The following is a 12,375-nucleotide window of genomic DNA, read 5'->3' on the forward strand; positions in this document are numbered from 1 at the left end:
AAATATTCCGGGGTGCTTCATGATCAGTGTAGACAAGACAAAAGGCTCTGTTTCCATGCTGTATGTCTCGATGATGAAGTAGCCTATTTAATTGGTTTCCCATCAATCTCCATAAGAAACATTCACTCCCTCTATCACTGAGTGCAGCAAGGATTATTGGCAGCGACAGCTGGGTGGTTAATACACCGGACTTGAAATCCAGTGGAGTCTCCCCACACAGAACCCTGCTCACGGCTGATGCATTCTTTGGGGTGGTACACTGGCACGGCGGTTAGTGAAACGCTGTTACAACACCAGTGATCCGGGTTCAATTCCGCTGCTGTCTGTAAGGAGTTTGCACATTCTGTCCATGACTGCAGGGGTTTTTCTCCAAGTGTTCCAGTTCCTCACACATTTTGAAGACGTATGGGTCAGTAGGTTAATTGGTTTCATGGGCATAATTGGGCAGCGCAGGCTCTTTGGGCCAGAAGAGCCTGTAACTGTGCTGTATCTCTGAATAAAAAATAAAATACTGGAAATAGTTTAAAACGGAGAGATTCACTGGGGCTTTTTTGACAGTATCTCCCCACTCTTCAGTCACTATCACTTTTATCACAAGAGCTGGAGTGGTTCCAAACAGCAGTTCACCACTACCAGACGGGCAGAGATATCCAGCAAGATCCTGTAGATTAATAAAATAAAATTTATGAAGACTGAAAAGCAGACTTGACAGTAGGAGGAATGTTCCTGAAAAAAACTTTCTTTACCCTTACTTTAAGTTTATGGATTGATCAGTTTTCTAATGTAACAATATTTCTCATGATAATCAACTACAGAATCATTAATTACTGAGTTTGCAGGTTGAGTCAGTAGTAAGGAAGGCAAATAAGATGTTGGTATTAATTTTGAAAGGACTAGAATATAAAAGCAAAGATGTATTGCTGAGATTTTATAACACATGGATCGGTCTATATTTGGAATATTGTGAACAGTTTTGGGCCCCTTATCTAAGAAAAAATGTGCTGGCATTGGAGAGGGTCCAGAGGAGGTTTAAAAGGATGATCCTGGAATGAAAGGGATAATGTACGAGCGTTTACTGGTTCTGAGCCTGTACTTGCTGCATTGTAGAAGAATGGGGGGTGGGGGTGGATATCTCATTAAAACCTACCGAATACTGGATGTACAATCTTGGGGAAGCTTTGGATCAGAGGCTACAGACTCAAAATAGAAGGATGGCACTTTAGAACAGAGATGTGAAGGAATTTCTTTCACTAGAGAGTGGTGAATCTATGGAATTCATTGCCACAGGCATCTGTGGAGGCCAAGTCTTGGGTATATTTAAAGCACAAGTTGTAGGTTCTTGATTAGTAAAGGTGTCAAAGGTTATGGGAGGAAGCAGGAGACTGGGGCTGAGCATGGAATCGAATGGCCTAATTATGCTGCTACGTCACATGGTCTTGTGTTCATGAATGCTTGACGGTACGGTATCAAGTCCACTTTCAAACAGCAGCTGAGACCTTGCTTTTCAGATCTGATCCCGAAGTAACCCCATTCTCTGCACTGCTGGCAAGTGTTAGCTGAGACCCTGTGTTGAAGTCTCTCGACTGAGACCTATATACAGCACCTTTTGGAATGTAAAGGTGCCTCACACGCTATTGTTATTCAAGAAAGCGCTGCGAGGAAGCCGAAATTTAAATGCGGCCAGGGGGAAAGGTTCGCCCTGAAACACATCAGCCTGTATGGTCTTGGCAGAAGGGCTAACTACCTGGTTGGACGCGGAGTTAAGAGCATAACCCTTGTGGGAAGGAAAGGCGGGAGAGTACCTTGCCAAATTACTCGCAGTCCCCACGGGGGGACTCACCGGGAAAAGGCGATGGGTAATAGAAATGCCCTTTGTAAATCACAACGCCAGTTGTACGGGTTCGCGCCAAAGCCTGTGAAAAATAAAGACCACCCCTTGGGAGACCTGCCGGTGAAATACCACGACCGAAACGATTAGTATTTGTATAAACTTTTGTAGATGCACCTAAGCTAAGATCACACCTCCTTAGTTATGTTGCTGAAGAAAGCAAATGAATAAGGTGGTTATTGAGCTGAAGTTTGATGCTACCAGACTTTAGTATGGCACGTGAGGTTAAGGTATTAAAGAAAGGGGCACTGTACTTGTTACCTGTTTAGATAATGACTTGAATGTATCACGGTAGTACTCTGTGAAGAGAAAAGCTTGTGTAGTATGTAGATTCACAAAAAAAAAGTCCTGTACCAACCTGTTTTTAGCCGCTGGTAAAAAACCTGCTATGGGGGGAGGTGTTACGCCCTCGGCCCCCTCCTTTGGGAGAATCGCCAGAGAGAGAGAGAGCCTTACGGTCTGGAATGTGGATTGGCCGCTCAACAAGACAAAAGCCTCCGACATAGCCATTGTTTTGGGAGACACCTTTGTGGGATAAGGAATTGGCCTACGTGCAAAATCTCAGGGCAATGTGAGATGGGTGATGGGGGAAGGATCGCCTCAAACCCCCCCACCCTGATTGACATCTACAACCCTGCCAGTCCAGATAAAAGAGGGGCTGTAGAGACGGCCCCTCAGACGCACCAAGGAAACACACGAAGGAGAAACGCTAGAAATCCTGCGACAGCATTTTAATAGCTACATCCGGTGGTGGGGTCGTGTGCGTCCTTCCCTTACCTGGGATTCGCGACTTCACCATGGAAGATGGCCTAGCTACAGGGGAAGGCCACCGATGAGCGTTCATTCCCCAACGAGGCTCCGACAAACTGAACTACTCCAGGTTGGAAACCCGATCGGGTAAACTCTTAAATCCCTCTCTCTGTCTTTCTAACAAAAGTGCACCAACGCGACGCTTCCGCCGGCAACTAAGTGAAACTGCCGTGATCTAAAAGACTTTTAGATATCCAGCAAACGATATAAAATCTACATTACCCCTAGACGACGATCGAGCTTGTGTTTTGAATGATTATTATTACACCGGCGTTTTAGATTGAGTTTTGACGATGTATATGATCTGAATGTTTTGTATTAACCATACGTTTGTGCCCCTTTTTGAATAAAACGTTTGAAAATAGTAGCATCCGACTCAGCTGATCCCGCTATCTTTGCTGGTAAGTTACCTGGTTACGAGGTTAAGGATCAAGTGTGTCACCCTACATGGAGAAAGTGAGCTGCAGGAATAAAACAGAGTAAACATTATAACTGGCGACTTCAGAAGGAAGGACGATATTAGAGCTCACCTCATGCTCAGCTTCCTAGCTTGAACTTTAATGCTGTAAAATAAAGGCAAACATTAATTTTTTTAAACTCATCGTGGTGTTTGTTGTTTATTTATTTTATTTAGAGAAACAGCATTGTAACAGGCCCTTCCAGCCAACAAGCCCATGCCACCCATTACACCCATGTGATCAATTAGCCTGCTAACCCATACATCTTTGGACTGAGGGAGGAAACCAGAGCATTCGGAGGAAACCTAGGCAGTCACAGGGAGAACACACAAATGTCTTACAGACAATGGTGGATTTCAACCTGGCTCATGGTTAATGGCGTTATGTTAACCATTACTCTAGAATGCAGCATTTACTGATGTCAATTTGACTGCGAGGCAAAAGACAGCTGGACTTCCCCCAGGTACTGTTTGATCCACGGGCTGTTCCAGGACAGACAGACGCGCGTGTGCTGCTGGAAGGTTATCAGCTCAGTGAGAGATGCCCTTTGACCCATGTTGGCCTTTCGCAAAGCAAGAGGTTTGCACAGGAATGCTGCTGACCAGTACGGTCCAGGCTCCAGGAGTCTGTGCCGAGGAGTGAACAGAAACCTCAGCGCAGCCAACATTGTGGTCCCATGGAGAAGGACATCACAGGCTCCTCCTGCTACTGGATATAGAGGGGCTGAGCGGATGGAGGGGAGGAAACCCCTCCAAAAATAAAAGGGCGCATTGCCCCAGGAGGCCACATGAGTAGCACTGGTGACATGGTTAAAAATGAAATGTTAACACTACAAATTGATTAACCAAATGACAAAATGTAAAGAATTTTGCACTTTTTATATACTTTATTGTGGATGAAGTTTATATTTGAAATATGAAAGTCAGGTCCTAGATGAAGACTGGATCCCTGGGGAAGAGAAAGACTTGCACCTACGCAGTGTCTGTCACAACCTCCCCCTCTTTGCAAAGTGTTTCACAGCTGTTGAAGAACAGTGACTCTTGTAATGGAGCGAAGAGCATACAACTAGAGCCAGCCATGTGACAATGACCCGATGGTGAGATGGGATTTGCTGTTAGTCAGCATGTTGGCATGACACACCTGCTCATCTTTGAACCACCCCATCTCCTACCCAGGTGCATAATGTGACGGGGTTAAAATCAGACAAGGTATTTACTGTATGCTCACTCTTATAGAGTCATAGAACACTACAGCACACAAACAGGTCCATCCAATCTGTGTCTAGACCCATCGACCTGCACCCGAACCATAGTTCTCCGTACCCCTCCTGTCCACGTACTTAACTAAATTTTTCTTAAATGTTGAAATTGAACCCAAATCCACTACTTTCGCTGGCAGCTCATTCCACATTCTCAGTACCCTTTGAGTGAAGAAGTTCCCCCTCATGTTCCCCTTAAACAGCTCATCTTTCACCCTTAACCCATGACCTCTAAGCTCTAGTCTCTCCTAACCTCAGTGGAAAAATCCTGCTTTCAATTACCCTATCTATATCATCATAATTTTGTATACCTCTATTAAATCTCCTCTCAGTTTCCTATGACTTGGGAATAAAGTTCTAACTTGTTTAACTTTTCCCTATAATTCAAGTCCTCAAGTCCTGGCAGCATCCTTGTAAAATTTCTCTGTACTCTTTCATTCTTATTAGGTAGGTGACTAGAACTGCATATAATACTCCAATTAGGTCTCACCAATGCCTTATACAATTTCAACAGAACATCCCAACTGCTTTACTTAATACTTTGATTTATAAAGGCCAATGTATCAAAAGCTCTCTTTATGACCCTATCTACTTGTGATTTCCCTTTCAAGGAATTATGAATCGGTATTCCCAGATCCCTCTGTTCTACTGTGCCTCGGTGCCCTACCACTCTCTGTGTAACTCCTACCCTGGTCTGTCCTCCCAAAGTCTAACACCTCACACTTGTCTGCATTAAATTCCAACTGCCATTTTCAGCCCATTTTTCTAGCTTGTCCAGATCCTTCTGCAAGCTGTGATAGCCTTCCTTGATCTCCACTGCACCCCAATCTTGGTGTTATCCACAAATTTGTTGATCCAGCTAATCGGATTATCACGCAGATCACTGACAAGCAACAGAGGGCCCAGCACTGATCCCTGTTGCACACCATTTGTCACAGGCCTTCAATCAGAGAGGCAACTATCTACTACCACTCTCTTGCATCTTGTAATTTAATGAGGCACAAGACCCTCACTTATTAACACAAAGTTGTGGTCCAATGATAATTTTCAGATTATGACTGGACTTTACTCTCAGATGCTGTGATCTGTGCAAGGTGTTTGCCAAATGCTGGGAGTTCCTACAAAACCAATCTAGAGCCAGAAGAAGCCCAATTCCTCCAATAAAGTATGAGCCTCTTAAACAGGCAATGGATCAGCCATCTAGCCAGTTGTCAAGGACCCCAACTGTAATAATTTGAAATAAGAGGCAATATCTTGTCTATTTCCCCATGATACACAGATAGGCAATAAAAACGCTTCATTCCAAGTATGTCCAATAAAAGCCAATCCAGCTACCAGGATTATGCTCACCATTGGTCTTAGTGAGCTCGTGAAGATTCCAGTGATCACATGGGTACCTAGGAATCATATGGCCACATGAAACACGGAGCACTGCTTCTGCTAGGGAAGTCTGCAGGCTCTGACTGGCTGTGGTTGGAAGGAACTGATCAGAGCTGTAGGTGCAAATATCGAATTGAATTGAATTTCGGTTTATTGTCATTTGGAAATCACAACTGCAATGCAGTTTAAAAAATGAAACAACGTTCCTCCAGAGTGATATCACAAAAGCACACGACAGAACAGACTACACCAGAAAATCCACATAACGTTTGGCAATCCTCAAATCCAGAGTCCGGAGAGGCTGCTGCATATTAATATCGGGCTACCATCTTAGCGCGTTCCCTGGAAAGGAGCTCCAAGTCCACCGGACAAAACAAGACTACCCAGACACACCAAGTCAGGAGACCAACTCTACCACCCAACAAACCAAAAACTAAAGCTACAAGACCTACACAAAACCTCATAGTTACATATAGTTATATTTAACATATAGTTACAACAGTGCAGACAATACCATAATTAATAAAAAAAAACAGACCATGGGCACAGTAAAAATAGCCCAAAGATGTTAAAAGACTATAAATTCGAAAGAAACCACCACACAGTTTCTACAAGTCCTCAGGGTCCCGATAGACTCGTCATCCCACGCAGGCGAAGGGTCTCGGCCTGAAACGTCAACAGTGCTACTTCCTATAGATGCTGCCTGGCCTGCTGCGTTCCACCAGCATTTTGTGTGTGTTGCTTGAATTTCCAGCATCTGCAGATTTCCTCAAGAATGCAGGAGAGTTGTTTTTGCAAACACTGGAGATCCTGCAGACGCTGGAAATCTTGGGCAACGCACACACGGAGGAACAGCATCTCAGGCAGCATTAGCATCTATGGAGGGGAATAAACTGTTGACATTTTGGGCTGAGATCTTTCATCAGCATTCATCAGTCTGTCTATTCCCCTCCATAGGTGGTGCCTGACTGAGATCCCCCAGCATTTTTAAGATTCAAGATGTTTAATGTAATTTCCAGAACACAAGTATAGAGGAGAATGAAATCATTGATACTCCAAATCCAATGCAGCACAAAAAAAACAGTAAGATAAAGAACACAATAATAAACAAAAACAAAATAAATATAAATACTTAACATAGTTAACATACGTAGATTGATTGTCCATAAAGTGATGCTCAGCACAGGAGAGTCTGTACATAAGGTGACTGACAGGAATAATGAGGGTTGGCGGGGAGATTTACTAAATGGACGTGTTGATCAGCATTACTGCTTGGAGGATGTAACTGTTTTTGAGTCCGGTGGTCCTGGCGTGGATGCTATGTAGCCTCCTCCCTGATCGGAGTGGGACAAATGGCTCTTGATCTGTGTTGGAGGGATTCTTCATGATATTGCTGGCCCTTTCCTGGCACCTTTCTGTAATATATTTTCTCGATGGTAGGTAGGCTGGTGATGTGTTGGACAGCTTTCTCTACCGATTGTGGAGCATTCCTGTCTGCTGCAGTGCAGTTTCCATCTCTCACAGTGATTCAGCATGTTACCATGCTCTCTACTGCCCATCTGTAGAAAGTTGTGAGTATAGATACGCACGGTCCAGCTCTCTTCAGCCTCCTCAGAGACTAGAGGTGTTAGTGAGCTTTCTTTTTTTTTGTAATTTATTTTTTTAATTGAAGTTCATCATCAAACAAACATTTCCATAAGATGTATTTCAGACATTGTACATATATATCATATAATCATATATATCACAAATCTCCACAAAGTATTTATCTGAGGGAAACACTTATAGAAAAGAGTGGAAAGAAAAAACAATCAAAAGGAAAAAACTATTATGTAGCATGTGTTCTGGGACCATGAGAGCTTAAGCGAGATAGATAAATAGATACTTTATTGATCCCAAAGAAAATTACAGTGTCACAGTTGCATTACAAGTGCACAGATATACAAATATTAGAAGAGAAGTAGAAAGAATTAAAAAATAAGTTACCATAAACAGTTTAACAGGAGGTGGTCATCACTTCCCCGGCTGTAGGTTGACTCATTATAGAGCCTAATGGTCGAGGGTAAGAATGACCTCATATAGCACTCTTTGGAGCAGCGCAGTTGTCTTAGTCTATTACTAAAAGTGCTCCTCTGTTCAGCCAAGGTGGCATGCAGAGGGTGAGAAACATTGTCCAGAATTGCCAGGATTTTCTGTAGTGTCCTTTGTTCTACCACAGCCTCCAGTGTGTCCAGTTTGACTCCTATAACAGAGCCAGCCTTTCGAATCAGTTTATTGAGCCTGTGGCATCACCCTTGTGGATGTAATTGCCCCAGCACACCACCGCACAGAAGATTGTACTGATGACAACAGACTGGTAGAACATGTGAAGGAGAGGCCTGCATACTCCAAGGGACCTCAGTTTGCTCAGGGAGTAGAGGCGACTCTGGCCCTTCTTGTACACAGCCTCTGTGTTGGTGCTCCACTCACATCTAACACCCAGGTGTACCCCCAAGTACTTGAGATGTATTCCAGGAGTCTGAAACTGCTCACAGTTTCCATTGCTGTGCTGCCGATGTAAGAGCTGTTTTGGCAATAGTGTTGGGGTCAGCTAAAGCCAGACGGTGTTGATAGTTGACTGATGAGGGTTGGGGCACTGTCAATGATCACTCTGGGTGACAGAGTAGGTTCATGGGACCACAGGGCCCACATCTGCTCACCCTCCTTATGTTCTTGTATTAGCATTATATGCTACTTGCTTTAGGCAGGGTAGATGAAGCGCATTAGTTTCCAGTAGCGGGCAATTCAAGGACCAGGGGCTTGGATTTTAAAATCTTGGCAGAATGTGCACAGGTAATAAGAGAAAGATTTTTCAGATAGTTATGATCTGGAAATCATCACCTGCAGGGCTGGAGTACACAGCATCATTTAGTGAGGCCAAATGGGTTGAACAAAAAAGAAAGTGACTCTCATATTGCTGAGAATGCACTAGGATCTACAAGGAGGCCAAGGGAGACACACAAACATAAGAAATATGAGCAGGAGTAGGTCATCTGGCCCTTCAAGCCTGCTCTGCGGGTCAGTGAGATCATGGCTGATCTGGCTGTGAACTCATCTCCACCTACCTGCTCTTTCCCCAGAACCCTAACGGTGTCTTAAATATATTTAATGAGGTCACTTCTACTGCTTCCATGGACAGAAAATTTTACAGATCCAATACCCTCTGGGAAAAGCAGTTCCTCCTCATCTCCATCCTAAATCTATTCCTCTGAATCTTGCACTTACAAGTGGAAACAACTTTCCTGCCTCTTTCTTATTTATCCCTTTAGTAACTTTAGACACTTCCATAAGATCCCCTCACATTCTTCTGAATTCCAATGAATATAGTCCCAGGTGACTGAATATCTCATTAGCTCACCTCTTCATCTCCGGAATCAACCTGGTGAACCTCTGTGCCTCCAAAGCCAGTATATCCTTCCTCAAGTAAGGAGACCAGAACTTCAAGCATACTCCAGGTGCTGTATCACCAGTACATTGAAGCATAGCCTTCCTATTCATATCTTCAATTCCTCTAGCAATGAAGGCCAACATTCTTGATGACCTGTTGCACCTACGATTCATGTGGAAACACTCCAAGTACCTCTGCATAACAGTATGCTGCAACCTTCATTAGTTAAATTATAATTTGATCTTCTATGCTTCCTTCTAAAGTGGATGACCACTCATTTACCGACATTGTACACCATCTGCCAGAACCTAGCCCACTTACTTAACCTATCTATATCTCTCTGCAGACTCTCCGCATCCTCTGCACTATTTGCTTTTCCACTCAATTTAGTGTCATTGATAAACTTAAATATGCTATGCTCTGCCCACTCTTCCAAATCGTTAATATGTATTGTGAACAGTTGAGGACCCAGCACCGATCCCTGAGCACTCCACTCTCCACTGACTGTCAACCAAAGAAACACCCTTTTATCCCAACTCTCAACCTTCTACTGATTGACTAATTCTCTACAACACACACAAAAAATGCTGGTGGAACACAGCAGGCTAGGCAGCATCTACAGGGAGAAGCACTGTCGACGTTTCGGGCCAAGACCCTTCATCAGGACTGACAGGAAAGATAGTAAGAGATTTGAAAGTAGGAGGGGGAAGGGAAAATGTGAAATGATAGGAGAAGACCGGAGGGGGTGGGGTGAAGCTGAGAGCCAGAAAGGTGATTGACAAAAGGGATACAGAGCTGGAGAAGGGAAAGGATCATGGGATGGGAGGCCTAGGGAGAAAGAAAGGGGGAGGGGAGCACCAGAGGGAGATGGAGAATGGACAGAGTGATGGGCAGAAAGAGAGAGAAAAAAAGGAGGGGGGAGAAAAGCTAAATATATCAGGGATGGGGTAAGAAGTGGAGGAGAGGCATTAACGGAAGTCAGAGAAGTCAATGTTCATGCCATCAGGTTGGGTAGCCTCCAATCTCTTCAATACACATATACATTAATCGATTTATTTATTATTATTATTATTATTTTTCTTCTATATTATGTATTACATTGAACTGCAGCTGCTAAATTAACAACTTTCATGACACATTCCAGAAATAATAAACCTGATTCTGAAGAAGCAAAAATGCTTTTCAAAAGTGTCTACTTTTGTGGTATGTGGCTACACTGTCATACGAAGTTCCCTGGTCTTTGGACAAGAGCAAAGCTGCTCTTCACTGCATGTCCATCCTCCTACCTTGTTGGAAGAGGCTTCAGTGCAGTGAACCACATACTCACAAAAAACAGAAACCTCTTGGACATTGTCACACGTGGGGACTTGAGGCTTTTGCTGTCACAACTTGAACCAGATATTTCAACTCTTGCTAAATACCATCAAGCTCATGTTGTTATCAAAATTGCTGTACAAATAAAAATTTTAAAGCAGAATAATTTTTCTCACGTTAGCATATGGTAGACATATTTTTACTTTATGGGGGTACCGGAAAGTATATTGTGCCTAGTTGGCAAGTATGAAGGTGCTAAAAGAAGTTAGGAACCACTAATCTGGAGAGTCTTCTAGACTTGACAAATTGACTCGATAACCGATTAACGGAAAGCAGAAGAGACAGACAAAGGGGATTATTCCAGAAAGATTCTCCTCCTGACTATCCTCTGTCCTCTCCTATTCCCCGGGCCAATCCCAACCTCTGAGGAACCTATGGAAATACACCGGACCATGCTCTCTCAAGGTGAAATAGAGACAAGGGAGATGTGCATTTACTGTGGAGAGTCCAGGCGTTATTGGACTTCTTGTCCCAATCTGCTGGGAAATTCCCAGTACCGTCCAGCATAGGGAGGGCTGTGACAGCTGCTAGCCTCACTCCTGGTTCAGCTTCCTCCAGATGGTGTTCCCCATGCCACTTTCATGGGGAAAACATTCCCTAGATGTCTTTATTGATTCTGGTGTGGGGTGGGGGGTAGTTTGGGCCTTGGACTGGCCAAAAGATTGAAAATCCCCTTTTCACATGTCAGCCAAAGGCTCGTTGCCACGGCCCTGGATGGGACTCTTGGTGCCGGGGCAGATCAACCACAACACAGCCTTGTTCAAGCTCAAGTTTTGCCAGTATCTGGATTCAGTCCAGCTTCACCTCATTTGCTCCGCAGAAATACCACTTGTTCTGGCTCATCCCACAACCCTGGAGTCAATTGGACTACTGGTGTCATTCTGGGCTGATCAAACCAGTGCTAAAGGAAATGCCTCTAAAAGGGGTCCTTTTGAGTTACCTCCTGAAATGACTTCCGAGACTGCCACCACCAGGCTTCCTGAATCACCTGTTGAACTTCCACCTCCCACACCAGTGCATCTTCAGTACCTCCAGAATATTCAGACCTGCTCGAGGTCTTCAACAACAACAAGGCTGCCACTCTCCCACCTAACTGGGACTATCACTGCACCATCGAACTGCTTCTGGGTACTTGTCCTCTTTAGAACACAGCTCTATCAGTCCCAGAGAAAAGCCATGGGGGACTATATTCAAGAAGGTCTGGCATCTGGTTTATTCAACCATCAACATCTCGCACTGGGACCGGTTTTTCTTTGTAACAAACAAAAGATGGTGGACTAAGGCAAGGCACTGACTTTAGGGGGCTAAATAAGATCACTGTTCAAAGTTGAAAGTAAAATTTATTATCAGAGTACATATGCGTCACCACATACAACCCTGAGATTCTTTTTCTATAGGTATATTAACATAGAACAGAGAATAGTACAGCACATTACAGGCCCTTCGGCCCACAATGTTGTGCCGACCCTCAAACCCTGCCTCCCATATACCCCCCCCCACCTTAAATTCCTTAAAAATATTTAGAAAATCTATAGTACAATAACTGTAAACATGAGGAGCTGGGCATGCAATGGTGGCCTAGAGTTTGTCAAGAGACATTACTGGTGGCCAGGTATGACTAAAGATATCGGGAATATGCCTTAGAGTGCAATGTCAGCACACAAAATAAAGAACTCTAAGCACAGCCTCAAGGTCTGCTTCTTCATCTCCTCTTTCCTACTCGCCCTTGGTCCCATATCTCTATGGACTTTGTCACTGGTCTTCCGGCATCTCAGTATAA

At 43.9% G+C, this 12,375-nt stretch overlaps 1 protein-coding gene across 1 annotated transcript in view; it reads right to left on the reverse strand.

Moving 5' to 3' along the window:
* The window catches only part of LOC140736375 (piezo-type mechanosensitive ion channel component 2), a 232,857-nt gene that overhangs the window by 186,772 nt on the left and 33,710 nt on the right, over window positions 1-12,375 (reverse strand). Inside the window, exon 10 of the mRNA XM_073062358.1 lies at window positions 3,229-3,261. Within this exon, the coding sequence (XP_072918459.1) occupies window positions 3,229-3,261 (33 nt within the window). The remainder of the gene's footprint in view (window positions 1-3,228; window positions 3,262-12,375) is intronic.

The sequence above is a fragment of the Hemitrygon akajei genome, chromosome 11 (assembly GCF_048418815.1).
Source record: "Hemitrygon akajei chromosome 11, sHemAka1.3, whole genome shotgun sequence".
NCBI lineage: Eukaryota > Metazoa > Chordata > Chondrichthyes > Myliobatiformes > Dasyatidae > Hemitrygon > Hemitrygon akajei.